At 56.7% G+C, this 18,872-nt stretch overlaps 1 protein-coding gene across 2 annotated transcripts in view; it reads right to left on the bottom strand.

Annotated features, from left to right (window-relative positions):
- Positions 1-146: 146 nt before the first annotated feature.
- Positions 147-18,872, bottom strand: part of UPF1 (UPF1 RNA helicase and ATPase) — a 38,779-nt gene continuing 20,053 nt past the window's right edge. Inside the window, exons 4-24 of one of the 2 annotated variants that reach the window (XM_005588482.4) lie at positions 18,675-18,842; positions 18,044-18,224; positions 16,343-16,504; positions 15,581-15,698; positions 15,334-15,432; positions 14,008-14,116; positions 13,679-13,838; positions 13,475-13,593; positions 12,293-12,457; positions 12,082-12,196; positions 11,365-11,508; positions 10,850-11,063; positions 7,971-8,088; positions 7,434-7,590; positions 6,260-6,402; positions 4,797-4,971; positions 4,175-4,256; positions 2,999-3,160; positions 2,671-2,888; positions 2,262-2,384; positions 147-1,865 (exon numbers count right to left, since the gene is read on the bottom strand). In XM_005588482.4, coding sequence (XP_005588539.1) covers positions 2,265-2,384; positions 2,671-2,888; positions 2,999-3,160; positions 4,175-4,256; positions 4,797-4,971; positions 6,260-6,402; positions 7,434-7,590; positions 7,971-8,088; positions 10,850-11,063; positions 11,365-11,508; positions 12,082-12,196; positions 12,293-12,457; positions 13,475-13,593; positions 13,679-13,838; positions 14,008-14,116; positions 15,334-15,432; positions 15,581-15,698; positions 16,343-16,504; positions 18,044-18,224; positions 18,675-18,842 — 2,929 coding nt within the window. In that variant the 3' untranslated portion in view covers positions 147-1,865; positions 2,262-2,264. The remainder of the gene's footprint in view (positions 1,866-2,261; positions 2,385-2,670; positions 2,889-2,998; positions 3,161-4,174; positions 4,257-4,796; positions 4,972-6,259; positions 6,403-7,433; positions 7,591-7,970; positions 8,089-10,849; positions 11,064-11,364; positions 11,509-12,081; positions 12,197-12,292; positions 12,458-13,474; positions 13,594-13,678; positions 13,839-14,007; positions 14,117-15,333; positions 15,433-15,580; positions 15,699-16,342; positions 16,505-18,043; positions 18,225-18,674; positions 18,843-18,872) is intronic. The other variant, XM_005588484.3, reaches the window with a different exon arrangement.

Here is an 18,872-nt window from a genome sequence, read left to right as displayed (position 1 = left end):
CCTTCCTCAGTCCTGCAAGGCAGACCTGCCCTTTCTGGGCTTTGCCTGTTTCCCTCTGGCGTCCTTCACACCCCAACCCCTCACTCGGCCAGGGAACCCCCGCCCCCAACACCCTCCGCCCCCTGCAGTTTATCCAATCCTTGGTGTGAAGGCAAAACTGTTTAATATTTTATTGGTGACAAAAGAACTTAAATTGACCGAAAATCAAAAGTTACATTGCCTTGGTACGGTGCGCCTGGGTTTGTCAAGGCCGCTGCTACAAAGCTGGAGAACACAGCACAGGGCGAAGCAGAGGCAAAGCGGCCCAACCCAACAGCCGGGATGGGGCAGGCAGCGTCCCTTAGGCCGCCGCGGGGTCACCGCAGAAGCCTACCCGGTGCGTGGTGCATGCCTCTACGCGGCCTACCGGAAGAAGGGGAAACCGAAAGCCCTAGAGCAATGGGAATAAATAAGAGTCCCTGCCAGAAGGAAGGTGGCCTGTGCGTCCCCGTCTGTCCCATGTAGAAGCTGGAATCTGGAAGTGTTCAGCTCAGGGCAAGTGACAGCCCCAGGCCCGGGCCAGGGCAGGCTGGAGGCCTGGCCGCCAGGCGGAATGACACCCCAAGCCAGGGGTTCGAGGGGCTGAGGCAGCTCTCCTAACTAAAATGACCCTCTGCCAACGACACCACACCCCCCAGCCCCTTCACACAGAACGCAGTAATTCCTGTAACTTGTTTCCTTACCCCCCAGAAGCAGCGATCACCCCCTCAGCAAAACTGCTGGCAGGCAGAGCTCCCAATTTGGACTTTCGGTGTGCAGCGCTCCGTGTGTCTAACCAGTACAGGGACTGTCGGTGCCTCCTGGGGACAGGGACAGGCCCTCTTGTCCTTCCACCAAATCTTCCAAAGGCCCCCGGGAAAAAGCCGTTGATCCGGGAACAGCCACCTTCTCGCCCCCTGGCCACAGGGCCAGTCCTAGCCAAGGCCCCTCGCAATGGGGCCAAAAGCACCTTCCTCACAGGTGCAGGGCCCTGCGCCGAGTCCGGGCGGGAAGCGGCTTGGCTTCTGAGTCCAGTGGAGAACGAGCAGCTTCCAGGCTCGGTGGGCGGCTACCCCAGAGGCCCGATGCCCCGCAGCAAGAAGCCACCGGAAGCTAAAACCAGCAACAAAAATCCTCCTCCAGGCCGCGGCACAGGTGTTGCTCCTCTTCTCCAGTGGCGCTGGCTTGTTCAAACTGTTTCTGGAAGCTTCTCACATCTCCCAGGTCCACCGCTAAGATTTTAGAGACAAACTTAGGAAAGTATTCTTCAGTACTCCTTTAAAAGAATCTTGAAAAAACAAACAGAAAAACCCCAAACACCCTTATTTTCTTTAAATGAAGGCCCTCGGAGAACACAGGCAGCGCGACCTCGGCGCGTCTGGTAGGCGTGGACAGATGCGCCCTCCCGGGGCTCTGCCCTGCGCGCCGCCGTCTTTGCAAGGAGCCTGCTCGGGCACAGAAATGCGAAGTTTTTTCCTGCTAAGACGTAGTCCCCTTTCAATCAAAGAGAAAAAGAAATAAAAGACAGAGGAAAGGGCTACTCTGAGATGAGGGTCTTCCTCCCTCCGCCCTGGCCGCAGCCCCGGTGGGACGGAGCGGGGCCTCCTGGTGGCGGCGGCTCCCGCGGGCCGGCCCCTCCTCCGCTCCCTCTGCTCCTCGCCGCCGCGGGCCAGCAGGGGGCGCTCGGCCTCGGCTCCTCTCCCTCGTGCGCTCTCCCTTCCTGTCGCTCACACAGTGGTGCTTCAGTTTTAGCAGTGGAAAACAGGTATCCGTTTATTTTTATTTTTTATTACCCAGAATAAGATGCTGATGGACTAAGCCACGTTGCTTAGCTCTTCCGCCGCCACCTGTCAGGAGGGAGAAGGGCAGGAGGCGGTGAGAGGCGGCGCACAGAGGCCCACAGGTACCCAGCGCACGGGACAGCGAGGGAGAGCTCGAGCTGCTCTCCCCCACTCTGATGAGGAAACAGGTCCCGCGAGCAGAGGGCTACCCGCCAGGATGGGGTAGGGTGGGGTGCCTCCACATCCCTTTCCGTGAGGAGCCCTAGAATTCTTTCAAGGGGAAAGTGGGGCTGTGACTGGGCAACACATGGAGCCACCCTGACTGGTGGTGAAGGGCACAGGCCAAGCTGGCCCTGCGGGCCTGTGACCCCACTGGGGACAGCATGCATTTCCAGATACCACCCCTCCCCAGCAGCTCCCTGGAGGCTGGGATGGGGCCAGGCCTGCTCCGGGGGGCCTTGCCTTTTAGTACTGGGACAGCCCCGTCACCCCGCCATGCTGGTACGCCCTCTCTCCCTGGTACGTGGAGTCCTGCGAGAGCGCCACGTCGATTTGTGATTTAAACTCATCACCAAGGTAACTGTCCTGAAAGACAATGTCAGGAGGTAAGCAAGCCACAGGCCAAGGGTGCTCACATCCACCCAGCCCTCAGAAGCCCAGAGAGGAGAATGGAAAATCCGTCCCCAAATTAAGACCCAGGAGATCCACTCTGATGACCCTAGCCCAGGGACAGGTAATTTGGACAGTGGACATGGGCCAGGCCAGCTCTCGGGCTCTTCAGAGGGCATGTTCCAGGTGCACAGCCCCACTCTCACTCAAGCAAGTCCTGTCCCAGGGCTGCAAGAGGGCTCTGTGCGTGGGGCGGGCTCACCTGGGACAGCTCCGGCTGGGAGAGGCCGGGCTGGCTCATCTGGGAGGGCTGGCTCATGGAGATGTAGCCCTGCGTCAGGGCGCCCTGAGAGAAGGGCTGTGACGCCACATCCTGGCTGGCTTGGCTGTTGGGGAGGTTGGTCTGGCTGGGCCCAGGAAGCCCAAAGCGGTTCTTCTGGCGTCCCCCACGGCCAGTCTTGCCTTTCGGGGTGCCTCGGCCTGAAAGACAGCAGTCCAGGGTGATCCCAAGGAGGCCAGGGCCTCGCAAACAAGCACACCCTCGAGAGCTCTCAGGAGGGCCACACCCGGCCACAGCCATGGATGCTTACCTGCAGCAGGCCCGTTGGCTTGTCCAAAATAGCCAGGCGGTGGCATGGGCGGCATGACCAGGTTGAAGGGGATGGGAATGTTCATGGCAGCCACGTGGCTGGGGCCGGCACTGATCATGCCAATCTGGTCATGGGTCTGGAAGTACATGCTGGAGGGCCGGCCTGCAAATCACAGTGGAACACAGCAGGTGTCATCTGCCTCGGTCAAACCCCGGTGATGCCCCACCCACCCCACCAGCCAGTCAGTCGGAGCTGCACATCTGTCCTGGCTCTGCCCAGGCTGAAGATGCAGATTCGCCGGACTCCATGTTGACTACAGCAGCCAGCCTGGGGCTGGGTGCTAGGGCAGGCACCTTCCCCCAGAAGAGCCTGCTGGGAATCACTGGCCTACACAGATCTGAAAATCAGGGCCGGGCATGTTGGCTCAAGCCTGTAATCCCAGCACTTTGGGAAGCCGAGGTGGGTGGACCACCTGAGATCAGGAGTTTGAGACCAGCCAGGCCAACATGGCTAAAAACACAAAAATTAGCTGGGCGTGGTGGTGGGTGCTTGTAATCCCAGCTACTTGGGAGGCCAAGGCAGGAGAATCGCTTGAATCCGGGAGGCAGAGGTTGCAGTGAGCCAAGATCGCACCACTGTACTCCAGCTTGGGCGACAAAGCAAGACTGTCTCAAAAAAAACCAAACCAAACAAACAAAAAAAACCCCCCATGCAAATTGGCCACGTGCAGTGACTCTCGCCTGTAATCCCAGCACTTTGGGAGGCTGAGCGGGAGGAATGCTTGAGGCAGGAGTTTGAGACCAGCCTGGACAACATAGCGAGACCCTGTCTCTAAACATAAAAAATAAATGAAAATCACCCTGAATTTACCAAAGGAAAAAAAAATCCTTTTTATGAAAATGTTCTATTTGTACTACATGCAGTCCCTGCCCTACCAAAAGGCAAGAAAAAGCTAACTAGATTGATCACCAGGAAACACAAATAAACTCTGGCTAAAGACAAACGCCCCAGGGGTGCTGTGGGGCTAGAGATGCCCTGGGGGCGGGGAGGACAAGGGAGCCAGGCCCCGCCCTTGAGGGGAAGGAAAGGTGGGGCACCTAAAGCTTCAGCCATGGGAACAGCCAACATCCTGGTGTAAGGACAAGGGGCCGGCCGGTCTCCTGCCGAGCAACTCACCCTGGCTGCTCCGATCATAGACGGAGCCTGGGATGATGGCCTCCCTGGCATCATACATGGCTGTGGTCATGAAGCGGGCTCCCTGCGAAGGTTTAGATAGGTGAGGAATTTGTCATCTCAACAGAAGGAACAACTTCCCATGGGCCGGTGGCCTGGGAGGCAGCAGGTATGCAGCTGTGGGGTGTTGACACTGTGCCAGGGGCTCTCCCTGGAGACAGGAGAGAGCTGTGTCTCACGGCCTCTGGGTCTCGCCTGCCCTCCTTGGCAGACCTGGGCTGATGCTGACCCTTGGGCCTCAGCTCAGGAAGCTTCATATTCCCTCACCACCAGGGAACCCCGGGCTTGAAAAGCTTCCAACTCCCGGCGTCCCAGGTCCCAGGCCCCAGGCTGCTGCATGCGGCACAGCAGCCCTGAGCCCAATTCCCAGAGGCCACCCAGGACTCAGGGGCCCTGAGCCAAAAATGCCACACACGGCTTGGGAGACAGGAAGTGGGCTGGCCCATCCTCCCCTAGGAGAGCCCTCCCTCAGCTCACAGGCACATGGGCCAAGCTGGCACATTCCCAGCAGTGTTTCAGGCCCGGGTTTCTCCTTGCTGCCCTGCTGTCCTGCGCAGACGCTCACCGGGTTGATGGTGTTGACCAGCTTGCGCGGCTTGCTGAACTGCATGAGGCTCTCGCGCAGGTTGTTAAGCGGCCCTTCCACCAGCACCTTCTGCTCCTTGTAGTAGTTCAGCAGGTGGTTCCAGAGTGGCTGCTTCGACAGCGCCTTCGGGTTGCCCACGATGATGACGCCGTACCTGCAACAAGGGCACAGTGCTGAGGACGCAGGTGGAGAGCGGCCCGTCTCACAGGATGGTCCAAGAGGCAAGGCTGCATTCACTCACAACCCAAATCCAAGGCAAGAGAGGCGTGGACCAGGCGAGCCAAGGCAGCAGGCAGGCTGCCAGCCACAGGGACAGGCCCCAGAGCCCAATGCCAAGCTACTGACCCTGCACACGGGTTGATTTTGTGGCCAACTCTAAGCAGCCCCATGGCAGACACCTGGCTAGGTGGATACGTTTGAAGACAAGACCTGCTGTCAAGAGAGTCAGCCTTCCAGGCACCAGGGCACAGGTGGCCCCACAGGGTCCCTGGCAGGCTGGGGCACTGACCCGATGCCCAGCTCCTCTAGCCCACCTCACGCAGCTGTGGGGGGACCCACCCAATACCACCCACCAAACAAGAGCGCGCCTTAGAAAGAGGAAGTAACCAATGACAAAGCCATGGTGACCTACAGGAGGACTACTGCGTATGTGAGCTGGAAGGAGCGCCAGGTTCTCTCCCTATGCTGGGTGGAGCCACGGGCCAGGCCCCCCGGACTTCCAGCTGGTGAATGAGTCCTTGCTGTCTAGTTTTTTTTTTTTCTTTCTTACTTTCTTTGGAGTCTGAGTTTTGCTCTTGTTGCCCAGGCTGGCGTACAATGGCACGATCTCGGCTCACCACAATCTCCGCCTCCCAGGTATAAGCGATTCTCCTGTTTCAGCCTCCCAAGTAGCTCAGATTACAGGCATGCACCACCACGCCTGGCTAATTTTTTTGTATTTAGTACAGACAGGTTTCACCATGGTTAGGCTGGTTGAGAACTCCTGACCTCAGGTGATCCACCCGACTCGGCCTCCCAAAATGCTGGGATTGCAGGCATGAGACACTGCACCCGGCCTGATGTCTAGTTGTATGTGGGATGACAGAATGGATCCCTTCTGCTATCATCAATTCACAAAAGTTGTATTTTAGAACCAAAAGTAGTGGACAGAACCAAAATTTACAGGCTCTCAGATTAAACAACTTGACAGACACACACCAGATTTATCTGAATCAGACCAGAAGGGCCTGGAAAGATACGTCCTGCTGGGCTGAGGCACAGGGGCCACAGCAAACCCCCAGGACACGGAAACAAAGATCTCTCCAGTGAGACATTGTTTCTCAACTGCTGCTTAGAGCCCTCTGACCTCTGGCCCTGGCAACCCCCAACCCTAGCCCCAAATTCCCTGGGAAGTGAGGACTGATGAGAGCGGCTGGGCAGCACACAGCAGGCAGCCTCCCTACCTTGCTCTGGTCAGGGCCACGTTCAGACGCCTGGGGTCATTTAAAAACCCAATGCCTTGGTGCTCGTTGGCCCGCACACAGGACAGGATGATGAAGTCCTTCTCGCGTCCCTGAAAGGCGTCCACACTGGCGATCTCCACCTCCTGAAAGGGAGCTTTATGGTCATTATCGGCCAACAGGCTGCCTTCCCAGTCCCCGCAAAATGCAGGAAATACACCAAGACCCACCCTCAAATCCCACCCGGGAGCTTGGGGCCTGGCACCTGCTCCATCGCACCTAGGGGATGTCCTGGCTCTGCTGTCATTTTGCTTTGTTTTCTTTTTTTAGAGACAGGATGTTGCTCTGTCACAGGCTAGAGTGCAGTGGTGCGATCTCAGCTCACTGCAGCCTTGACCTCCCAGGCTCAGCTGATCCTACCTCAGTCTCCTGAGTAGCTGGGACCATAGGCACATGCCACCACACCCAGTTACTTTTTTTTTTTTGGTGGAGATGGGGTCTCCCTACATTGCACAGGTTGGTCTGGAACTCCCAGGCTCAAGCGACTCCCCTGCCTCAGTCTCCCAAAGTGCTGGGACTCCAGGTGTGAGCCACGACACCCAGCCTGTTCTCTTTTAGCCATGGGGATTTGTTTCTCAGCACTAAGAGCACAAGTGCTCATCCCAGAGAACCTGAGCCGGGCTCAAAAACAGAACAGAAACCACTGCCATGTAGCCACTCAGACTCGGCACTTGGGCTCATTTCCCCGTGGAGGCAGAGCTGTGCCTCCTCCCCACACACCCGCAGTAGGCGTTTCATCCGGGTGTCAAAAAAGGTGTGAACACCAGTCTCCACAGCACAACATCTACTGCGTGGCAGGCACAGACCACTCCCGTTCCACCTTGGACTTGTTTCAACCGTCCCAAGAAAACACCTTGATGTGCCAATCTCAACCCATGTTTCTGATCCTTGTGACGTACTTCTCAAAGTCTCTGTCCTGACCATGTGGAATTTCACAAGGACTGTGGGGATGTGCTTGCTGTCTGTGCCCTCCCCAGAGGGTGGACCAGCTGGTGCTTCCTGGGCCACTCTGAGCTCCAGCCAGGACGGGCACCTCTTGGGGGGGGTAACTTAAAAGTCAAGGGTCAATACCCCTGAATGGCCCCGGAGACCGAGTGTGCCCATGGGCTCAGAGCACCTGGTAGAGCTTGGTGTGCAGGGAGCCGCTGAACTGCATGTACTGCACCAGGTAGGAGCGCTGGCCCTCGTAGGGCGTGATGATGCCAATCTGGTCCGGCTTGGCGCCCGCCTTCAGCAACTTCGTGGTGATCTTCTCCACGTTCGCAGCCTCGGTCCTAAGAAACCCAGGCTCTCAGTGCTGGGCTCCACCTGTGGGATCCCGAGCCCTGAGGCTGGAGGCTGTGAGGGGTGCAGACACACGACACCCTGCGGGAAGGCAGCTGCCATCACTGGTGTTTGCATGGCTGAGCTTCCCCAGCCTTCACCAAGGAAGTCTTGAGGGGCAGAAAAGGCTGCCATGTGGGATTAGCAAGTATCTGCCCAATAAAAAACAAGTACAATGGAAAAGGAGGCAGAAACAATACGGTTTAGAGTCTAAACAGCAGATGAAAGTAAAAAAAGTTTCAGTCCCATGTTAAAAATAAGTACAATGGGTCAGCAACCTCTCAAGCTGTCCCCAAGGCCTGCAGACGCCGGTGGGCCTGTCCCTGCTCACCTGTTCAGGTAGGAGGTGCCCGAGCTGGCTATCTCCTCTTGGCCCTGGGTCACGTAGAAGAACATCGGTTTATCGGGCTGGGGCCACTGGAAGTCAAATCCCTTCTTCACACGATCCGCTGTGAGGGGAGGGAAAGAGGTAACACTTCAAAAGCCCTAGCCCGCCTCAACTGAGTTCAGACACAGCGCAATGTAGATGCCACACCAGCGCTGCAGGCCCTGGGGCAAGAGACCTCGATCTGTGAGGCCCTGGTGAGGTCACCTGAGCCGGTCCCCTGGCTGGAGATGGCCAGGATTGAGCAAGGTTGAGCAGAGGCCACTGAGAGCACCATGGCCAGCACAGAGTTGGCTCAGCCCCTGAACAGAAAACAGGGTCTCAGCCAGAGCTTTCCTGCAGCCTGGATCTCTGGCAACCCCAGGATACAGGCTATTCTCCTGCTTCCTTCCAGAAGCTTGCCTTAAAGGCTCCACAGCCCCTACAACTGACTTGTATATGACACTGCTAAGTCAACTGTGTCCCCCTGCCCTGCAGCCTTGCCCATTCCTGCTGAGGGCCTGTGGACTGCTGGCTCTGCCTCTGGGCTCCCTCCTGGGCCGGGGCCCAACACTGTAGCTGGGGGGCCGCAGCGTCCTGCTGTGTGAGCAGCAACTTTCTTCGGGCTCTTCGCACTCATCTTGGCTTTTCTGGGCTCTGTGCGTTTCCTTAAAACTGTAAAACCAGCTTCTCAATTCACACGTGCCCCCCTCACTCTACTGGGAGCTTCGATCAGTGTGAGGAAACTGGTGTTTTTGCACAGCACCAGCCTGACATGGACAGAGGAAGCCAGACATGCCAGCACACACCGTATGATCCCACGTCGAGCTGAAAATGAGGCCAAGTGCATCACTGTTGTTGCAGCGAGCACAGGGGCCGCCGGATGAGCTCAGAAGTCCCTCAGCCCAGGGGCTGCTGTGGATGCGCACCCCTGGACGGTGGCCACCTGCAGGGATGAGGCGGCTTCTTGCAGCTGCTCAGGTGGTTCTGGGTTCAGATGCTGGCTATCCAAATATGCTCACTTAGTGACCACTCACTGAGCCAGACACTCGTAATGTGGCCACATGTTTACACTTCAATAGAGAATTTCCTAAAATATACTTACTGGGTGTGAACTACGTGCTGGGCATCAATTAGAGAGCAGTGTGCACCAGCGTCTGCCCTCTGGGCCAATGCCCTGGGGACCATGAGGGGTCTGAGCCTGCACTGCGCCACGCCTTTCCCAGCCAGTGCTCAGACATACCAGCACAAGCGAGGTCTCTGCAGCCTTCTGTTTTCAGCCTTGCCATGCACTGGGAACAGCGGTGTCCCAGCGATGTCAACAGTGGCATCAACTCCCACGACCTACCACTCGGCAAAGAGTGGTGCAGCCCAACCCGGGGGGTGGGCTCTGAGCCTCACTTTCTCCTGTAAGTAGGCCTGACAATACCAACCTCACAGGTTTGGAGTTCACGAGATGCTGTATTGGCAGCTTTCAGGACCCTTTACACTCTCAAAAGTTAGGGAGTCCAAACAGCTTTTGTTTATTGGATAACTGTATTCCCTAAACTTGGAAATTTTTTTAAAATGTATTAATTCGTTTAAAAATAACCCATTACACATTAGTTATTTCTCCAAAAATAAGCTAAGTGAGAAGAGTGGTCCTGTCTCCCGTTTCTGTGAATCTCCTTACTATCTGGATGAATCGGAGGCAGCTGGGCCCTGGGATCTGCCTCTGCTCAGTCCACCCTCCCGGGCTCCGGGAAAGCCGGGCCTCATGGATGCCTGTGACTGGAAAGGGAGATGGGTTTGTTTTTACAGCCTTTCTGCATGGCTGGGAGTTTCCAGCCCTGAGGCCACATCAAGCTGGGCAGAGGTGGGTTTCCGCAGGCCTGTGACAACTCTTTGCCACTCCATCCCCATGTGACTTCGTGACACTCTGCATTGGTCATTCAAGAAGGATCTCCCATCAAGTAGGTCTTCCAAAGGCTGACACATTTCACCGGCAATGGTGGAAACCAGTTCATCTGTTACCCCCACAGACCTCATTAGAAAAGTCTCTAGGTGTTGGGAAGACACCAAGCTCACGGCAAGCGACGTTAACGTTTTCCAAAATTCTGGTTTTCACTTGAATTTTACTACTGTAACAGATGTTGCCACTTGTTCTCTATGAAGCGATGAGATCGATCATTTTTGGAAAAAGTCTGCCCAACACCACGGGGTGAATACCCAGGGTGTGTCCACAAGGCCTGCCTTCAAGCACCGGCACACCCGAAGGTGTCATGAGAAATTCTATCTGGTCGCAGCAAAACACTCAAGGCAAGATGTACTGTTCACTTCCTCATCCGGGGTGTTTCTTACTGTGATCCCAGCACAGTCCGGCTGCTCCGAGCCAACTCTTGCAGAAGTAACAGTGAGTCACCAGCAAGCATCGGCAGAGTGAAAAAGGGCAGCTGAGGCCTCTGTGTTATACAGGGAAGCCAGACACGGTCTTGCAGACCCCAGGGGCCCAGGCCCCGAGAATGACCATACTTCAGGAAGCACTGAACACACGGCCCACGTTAAGGCCTGGGCTCAGCATCCCTAACGCCTGTCCTTGCTGTTGTGCATGCTGCCACATGAGCCTTGGATGAATTCTCAGGCAATGACTGAGTTTTACAGAGGACACAGGCTCCCCACATGCCCCAGAGACACCACTTGATCTAAGACCATACCACCAAGACCTTGGGCACAAAGTGCCCTGAACTCAAGCAGTGGCTATGTGAAGCCACTCAGGGGAAACTGATGGGCCAGTTCCTTCTCCCCAGGCCACATTCCCTTGATGCCACTTCTCCGCAGAAGCCCCTGCCCCAAGCAGAACCCGTTACCTGCAGTGACACCATTCTGGAGGGAGCCCTCGTAGAAGATGTTGGACGGGAAGGCGCTGAGTGCAGGGTGCATCCGGTACTGGACCTGCAGGCGGATGGGCCGGATGCCCAGCACCACCAGGCGCTCGAAGAGCGACTGCGACAGCCCGGCTTTGGCCGCCTTCTTGCACATCACCACCGGGCCCAGTTGGCAGTGGTCACCTACAAGGATCAGCTGTAGGGAGAGGGGCCCCCACAAGTCAAGAAGTTCAGGTGTGAATCAGCCTCAACACACACTAGTGAGGAAGTAGGGGCCCCGGGGTGCACAGGGCACCACCTGGCCACAGGGGCATTGCTCACCACACACGCTGGACGTGCAGCGGGCAGACCCCACCCTCTATAAACCCCTCAGGGAGCCCTGCGTGTGCACACATTCTGCTGAGCATCCTACATCAATACAGGGTGTTTTAAAAGACAAACACCAAGAATCACACACACGAGTTTTCACACAGGAGACGGTAGGGAAGAGAGCCCACCTGCTTGGCCCCAAGGACCACGGGAACCATGCACTCTGGCTCAGTGGCCTGGGTGCTTTCGTCGATTAAAATGGAGCGGAACTGCATCTTGGCCAGTCTTGGGTCGCCGGCGCCCACACACGTGCAGCAGATGACATCTGCATTCTGGGGAAGGGTGCAGAGGCATCAGGGCACCTGCACTGTAAACGCCACCAGACCCTGGAGGGCAGGTGGGACAGGACACAGAAGCTCTCCTGTTTCTCACCCTCCCTGACACTATAAAAAAACAAGCTGTCCCTCCCGGACAAGATACACGGTCCAGGCTGTGGTGATTACCAACTTTAAAGGTCCTTAAACGGTCACGTTTCACAGAAGGCAACCTCTCCACACCAAAGGCTCTATGTCTCACGACAGCCTTCAAGGGGCAGTGCTGAGCTGCTGAAAGCTGCACTCAGGCTGATTCCAGTTCAGGCTGGTGGGTTATGAAAGAGCAGGAGTGTTCTAGATCCACTGCCAGATCCCAGTGGAGGCTGGGAGTGGAGACTCCCTAGAAGACCGTGTTCCAGGCAGCAAGATGTCCCTAATTTACTGTACAACTGAGCGCAGAGAGGCCAGGTAGAGAGCATCTAATTTCTCTTTCCAGAAGCAAAGCAACAATTCAAACAGGTGCCTTGGCCCAAACAAAAACCATCAGGCCGCCAGCCCACAGGCCCTTTTACAGGCAGGAGGGGCACTCACCATCAGCAGCTCTCTCTCCGCGGTACGCTTCAAGGCCCGGTACCGCTTCTCGTCGGCAGACGACAGCTCCCCAGTCTCATCTTTCAGCTGCTGCAGCTTCTGCAGCTCAGGCATGCTGGAAGCACATGCAGGTCAGCGGGGCACCTGAGCTCTGTACATGTCACCTGCAGCAGCTCAGGGACCAACTGGGAGGGATGGACTTGATACACACCTGTCCATGTTTCTGATCTGGTTGTGCAGGGCCAGGAAAGACACTGGGGAGTCGATGGCCTCGCGGCTCTTGGCACAGAGGCGCACGACCTTCAGCCCCGTCTGGTGGATCTTCTCTGTTAGCTGGTCCACGGCGATGTTGCTCGGAGCACACACCAGCACCGGCCTGCAACACCATTCAGGCAGCTCAATGCTTACCCAGAGAAAGCTCGGTGAATGTAATAAGCCAAGACTCTGTTTTTTGAGACAGGGTCTTGCTCTGTTGCCCAGGCTGGAGTACAGTGATTTCAGCTAATTGCAGCCTCAATATCCTGGGCTCAAGCGATCCTCCCACCTTAGCCTCCTGAGTAGCTGGGACAACAGGTGCACACCACTACCCCCCAATTAATTTCTGAATGTTTTTTTGTAGAGACGTCTCACCCTGCTCAGGCTGGCCTTAAACTCCTATCATTTTTAACAGGCAGTAATGACACAATGTTGAAGGAGCTCAGATCCAGACAGCCCAGCCTTCACAGCTCTACCAACCACAAGCAATGCCAAGGCTGGAACCTGCACCCTCCCGCCATGCTATAAAGTGCCTTCACAGTTCTGAGACGCACACAGAACTCACGCTGCTGCAGCCACGGCCCCCTGCCCCCAGTCTTCTACACCAGTAGCAGACCTGGTTACTAAAATGCAATCCCGGCCGGGCGCAGTGGCTCAAGCCTGTAATCCCAGCACTTTGGGAGGCCGAGACCGGCGGATCACGAGGTCAGGAGATCGAGACCATCCTGGCTAACCCGGTGAAACCCCGTCTCTACTAAAAAATACAAAAAACTAGCCGGGCGAGGCGGCGGGCGCCTGTAGTCCCAGCTACTCAGGAGGCTGAGGCAGGAGAATGGCGTGAACCCAGGAGGCGGAGCTTGCAGTGAGCTGAGATCCGGCCACTGCACTCCGGCCTGGGTGACAGACCGAGACTCCCGTCTCAAAAAAAAAATAAATAAATAAAATAAAATAAAATGCAATCCCAAGGCTGCAGCTGACACAAATAACGTCACATGGAGAGCAGTAGGTGCTACAGCGACACTGTCTGCCAAGTGCTCTCCCCAGTATGACAGAGCCCGAGGCTCCTGGCAGCAGGCCTTCCATCTGGCCACCCTAAAGACCTCCCAGGTCTCGCCCACAGGGGCCGTGTCAGTCCTACCCGTTGCCTTGTCGGGCCAGGTGGTAGACGATGGTGGCCGACGTCACTGTCTTCCCCGTGCCTGGCGGGCCCTGGATCAGGCTCAGCGGTCTTTGCAGCACAGTCTTCACGGCATAAACCTTCAATACAAGCGGCCGTTAGGGGCAGCCGCCGCTTGTGTCCCGGCCCATGGGCGAGGCCCCGCGCGCTGAGGACGGCGCACACCTGGGAGTGGTTGAGGTCGGGGAGGCCCTGCGCCGTGAAGCGCTTGGGCAGCTGGCACTTGATGATTACGTCCTCCACCTCGTGGCCCAGCAGCTTGTGGTAGATGTAGCCGGACACTGAGGTCTCGTCCACAGCAAACGTTTTCAATGCACTCTGCATCCTGTGAGGAAGGTGTGGGGTTGGCTACACGCACAGTCATGGCCGCCTCACCAGCGTCCTGAGTCTGCAGACCTGGGTGGGGAGCCCCACTCCACAGTGATGGGGAGGGCTCATAAAGATGCCACGGGTGGCAACCAGGGATCGGGGGGCCGCGACGGAAGGGGACGTACCTGTCAAAGGAGGTCGACTTCCACACAAAATCCACCTGGAAGTTGTGAGTCACCTCCACGGGTGCACCCACGCTGCTCCGCAGCTCAATGGCAATCTCATCGCCATAATCTGTGTGCTGAGTTAAGTTTGCATCCTTGTCAAAAGCCAGGCTGACCTTTCTGGGTCGCCCTTGGTACATACTCTTTAAATGGCGTTTTAAAATTTAGTTACTTAAGACACCACTGGTTTTGCACCAAACGCTAAAAACATGCAGCCAACACCAGACCAGAAACCAGAAGGACAGCGTCCTTGAGGACAGAATCTACCTCACCATGAGCCGGTGTCCCACCCCCAGCCAGCCTGAAGTTCCTCCTTGCCACCCCCGGGGCCATCTCCCGGCCACCCATCTAGGCCCCTTTCAGAGATGCAGAGGGCGGCAGCGAAGCCACCAGCGCTCACCAGCAGGGAGCAGCCACATCCCGGGCCCCAGAACCTCACCAGGAGCTCCTGCACATGTGGCCAGCAGGGGCAGGCAGAGTTCATGGAACCCAGCTTTGGCCATAGCAGCTCTTCTCACAGTTCCACAGAAACAACACTCCTCCCAGTACAGCCAAGCACCGGGCTCCACATACACAAGCAACCTGCCCTCCAGGAGGCTGTGGCCGGTAGGCAACACCCTTCCCTCAACCCCGAGCCCCAAAACCAGTCTCACGTGTTTAGGATGAGCTTGTCAGGCACAGGGTGGGTGTGGGACATGACTCTCTCTACCCCTGTGGAGGCCACCACTGAACGGTCAGGCCCCAGGAGCACTGGCCAGTCACCAAGAGGCCCGAGTCGGACCCGTGGTGTCTTCTCCGAGGACCCCTCCCCGCCCCAGGCCTCTGATTGCACCTGTGCCTTACAGCTGCTCCACTGTGGCCTGCAGGCTACGTCACCATGAGGTTACTGCACATTCCCAAACGTGGCCTGGGAGCAAGTGAGTGCTCACAGGGTCTGCATGTGACCACTGGCTTCTGGAACCTCCGTGTGCAGAGTCAGCATCCAGGTAAGGCGCTCCTGCAGCCACATTAACCTCCAGAGTCAGCCCAGGGACGCGTCACACAAGCAGCATCACCAATATCACCACCATTCGGGCAGAGGGGAAGCAACCATACAACCAGCTGTCCCAGAAGGTGAAGGCCCTGCAATTCTCCTAAGAGCAGTGGAGGCCAGTGCCAGCCAGCAACTACCACAGAGCACAAGATGCTGGCCCAGCGACGAGCATCAAATCCACGGTGGCCTCCATCTGATGCCCCACCACTTTCCTCTCCCACCAGCCAACCCCACCCTCTTCACATGAAGGATACTATCAGGGACCTTGATGACGTGGCCGATCCCTTTCCACAGGGGCGCAAGGTCCCCTTTGTACCGCAGGCATATCTCATCCCCCTGCATGAGCCGCATGTCTTGCGGTAAGAAAGTGAGAGAGGTGGCCATTTTAACCTGCGCCGTCACTTCCACCAGGAAGAGTTCAAATTAAGGGGCACTTTACAAGGGTGGAACTAGGAATTTTATGCTACTTATGGTCACAAATATTTTAAAACTTAAAATCACCTCTTAACCAAATTATGACTAAATCCTCATTACCAGAGTCAGTCTTGGGCAAAGTGAAGTAGGCGATTCTCTTCTTGTTAAGGCCCAGGTCCCACCTGACCGTGATGTTATCTTGAGTCTGAGCACATGAAAAACAAGAGCCCCGGTTAGCCTCCAGCACATGCCCGGGCCTGGCCTCCACATGCCCCAGGCCCCATGAGGCGGGCCCTACAGCAAGCCTCTGCCGTGACAGCGGGCGCCGTGAGCGGCACCTGACAGCCCCAAATGCCACCAAGGGCATATCTGAAAGAGAAGCCATTAGGAGTCCCCAGAACACACACAGGCCGATCCCGTCTGGAGGCTTCACCACACACCAGAGGCCTCCGTGGCCAGGGAGCAGCTGCTGCGGGAGGGAGGGAGAGAGAGAGGAGGGGAGGGAGGGAGGGGAGGTCAGAACTCCGGGGCTCCCGTTGCCTAAATGTGGTCTTCACAGGGATCACGCCCGAGTCTAACTCCTGCAGCTGTGGGCAAAGCTGTGGACCCCACTGGGAAAGATGTGTTGGATTTAAATAGAAAACACTGAGGCTGATGTCAGCTCTGAGGGCGGGGGCCCAGACCACCAGGCTGCCAGGCCTGGATCCACAAGCTCCAACTCTCAGGTGTTGCAGCTGCAGCCCACGTCAGCTCCCACAGCCTAGAGAGAAAACCTCCCTTTGGAAGCCTGAGGAAGAGAGCTGTGAGAGTCAGAGCCCAGCCCAGGCCAAGCCCTCCTGCACACATCACCTGGGACTCCTTCAGCTTCTTGTCATAGTCGGCCTCCAGCTTGACCAGGGGCCCGAATATGTTCTGGTACTGGTAGGCGTCCTCATACCGCAGGAGGACGTGCTGCGGTTCCTCGTCCACCCCCGGCTTCTCCAGGTCCTCCAGCGTGGCAGAAGGGTTTTCCTAGAAGACAACAACACTCGTCCTGTTTTTCCCTACATGCAAACGAACGAGGGTGCAGAGGCACCAGAGGGATGGAGCACACATGCCGCTTCTGAGAATGGGCCACAGTGGGTGGCATGGAGGGGTTCTGGTGCATCTGCAAGGAAAACCCTGGGAACAGGAACTCCATGCCACACTGGGAGCTGCACACCGGCCTAGCCCGTGCTTGGGCCTCAGCTGCTGCTCCTCACCCCAGCAGGGTTCCGGTACTTGGGTGAACCTGCCTACAGAGCCCCAGGCACCAGCCTGACACACTGTCCACAGCAGAGGGCACCTTCAAAGCTGCCTGCTTCCTCCAAGCACGCCCGGCTTGTGAACGAGAGCAGCTAACCCTCCTCGCAGGCTGCCACAAAGACCACCGGTTTCTCTCACTGTGTCCACAGCCCGGGAAGCCCGTCTCCCACGTCTGCTAACCCTAAGCCAGAACCAACATGGGCCCGCAGCTCTTCCCCTGGGGGCCAGCTCCCTCAGTGAGTGCCATGCTGGTGGGGACAGGACATTATCTGGACTGTTCAGATATAAACGGGAATCATGAAAATCATCTGGCAAACTGAAAATCCAAGTGGAAAGGTACTCGGCTGAACAATGCTTAAAAAATACTTTTTTTTTTTGAGACGGAGTCTTGCTTCGTCGCCCAGGCTGGAGTGCAATGGCGCGATCTTGGCTCACTGCAAGCTCCGCCTCCCGGGTTCACGCCATTCTCCTGCCTCAGCCTCCGAGTAGCTGGGACTACAGGCGCCCACCACCACGCCCTGCTAATTTTTTGTATTTTTAGTAGAGATGGGGTTTCACCATGTTAGCCAGGATGGTCTCGATCTCCTGACCTCGTGATCCGCCCACCTTAGCCTCCCAAAGTGCTGGGATTACAGGCGTGAGCCACCACGCCCGGCTTAAAAAACATTTTAACTTGTACTTCAGTTCCTATGTGAGATTTCTGATTGAATGGGAGGCAAATGGAAGCTTCTAGTCTAGTTACTAGAATGACTTTATCACAAAATCCTAAACAGCCGGAACCAGAGAAAGGCTTCCGTGGGGAAAAGTGAGGGCTGTCTGTTGAGGGAGGCCAGGCACCCACTACTTGACCCAGCACCCTCTCCTCTCCCCTCTGCTCAGCTGACTGTGCCAACCTCGACCCCAACCTCTTTCCCCAGGACACTCTCGCAGTGCACCTGTCTGTGCAGGTCCAGGCTCTGCCAGACAAGTCTACCTACAACCAGCCCCATCCTTCCCCTACCACCCCCCATCAGACAAGAAAAATTCCAGCAGCCAGAGCTTTCCTTTCCCCAAGGTCAGGCTCTTCTTGGTCAGGTAAGGCTGCCTGGATGGAAGGTGACCAAGGTGCCCTGCCCTGGGGTCACTCTACATAGAGGTGGCAGAGGCCTGAGTTCCTTCCAGAAAATCTCCAGCGGTCTCACTGGGTCAAGCCGTCTCTGAAGATACTCCCCTCCCCGCAACCAGAAACCACACGAAGGCACGGGTCAGCCTGCTGGGCAGCCCCACCTTCCATAGCTCCTCCAGCTTGTTGATCTGCTGTGCCGTGATCTGGCGCGCCCGCAGCTGCTCCTGCTCGGAGGGGATCTTGACCAGCCAGGACAGGAAGCAGCGGTCCTGGATCAGTGGCTGCCACTGCGAGCTGTCCCAGTTGATGTCCTTGAGGCTGCTCTGGCTGGCACAGGGCTGCCTGCGGAGTGGGAGGGGACCGTGAGGACCAGCTCCCCTCTCTGAAGTCCTGGAGCAGGGAGGGCCCCCTCCCATGCTGACCTTTCACCCAAAGGGGCGTGCCCTGAGTTTTATTATGTGATCACATTACCTTTAAACTGTTAGTAATAAATCGCATCTCCTCGTGCACTTGAGCTCTGAACTCTTAAAACTCAGAACAGACTTTGTTTTTACAGAATTGTTTTCATGATTTAGCCAGAACGCCCCAAAAGAGTTACACGGCACTGCCAACTCCTTAACAAGCCTCAGCCCCTAAACGCTCTCATGCCTCACCCTTCAGCAAAAATCATCTTTGGAGCACAATTCCCTGGAATCAGAGCCACGGCTGGGCTGGGCTGGGATGGGCCAAGGCTTGTGAGGAGACGGCTGGAGCTTAAAGGTCACCCCCGGGAGACATCTGAGGACCGCTCACCTGCACAGCAGCACCACCACCGAGTCAGCTTTGGCTGGGATGAAGCCGAGGAGGAAGACATTGCGACAGCCGCAGTTGTAGCACTCCAGGACTGTCTCCCCCAGGGGCCCGTCCTTGTGCAGGGTCACCTCTTTGCATTTTGCCCTCACAAGGTGATTTACAATATGGCTGAAACCAGGAAATGATAAACGGTTAACA

The sequence above is a fragment of the Macaca fascicularis genome, chromosome 19 (assembly GCF_037993035.2).
Source record: "Macaca fascicularis isolate 582-1 chromosome 19, T2T-MFA8v1.1".
Classification (NCBI taxonomy): Eukaryota; Metazoa; Chordata; class Mammalia; order Primates; family Cercopithecidae; genus Macaca; species Macaca fascicularis.
This window is presented reverse-complemented; position numbering and strand designations above follow the sequence as displayed.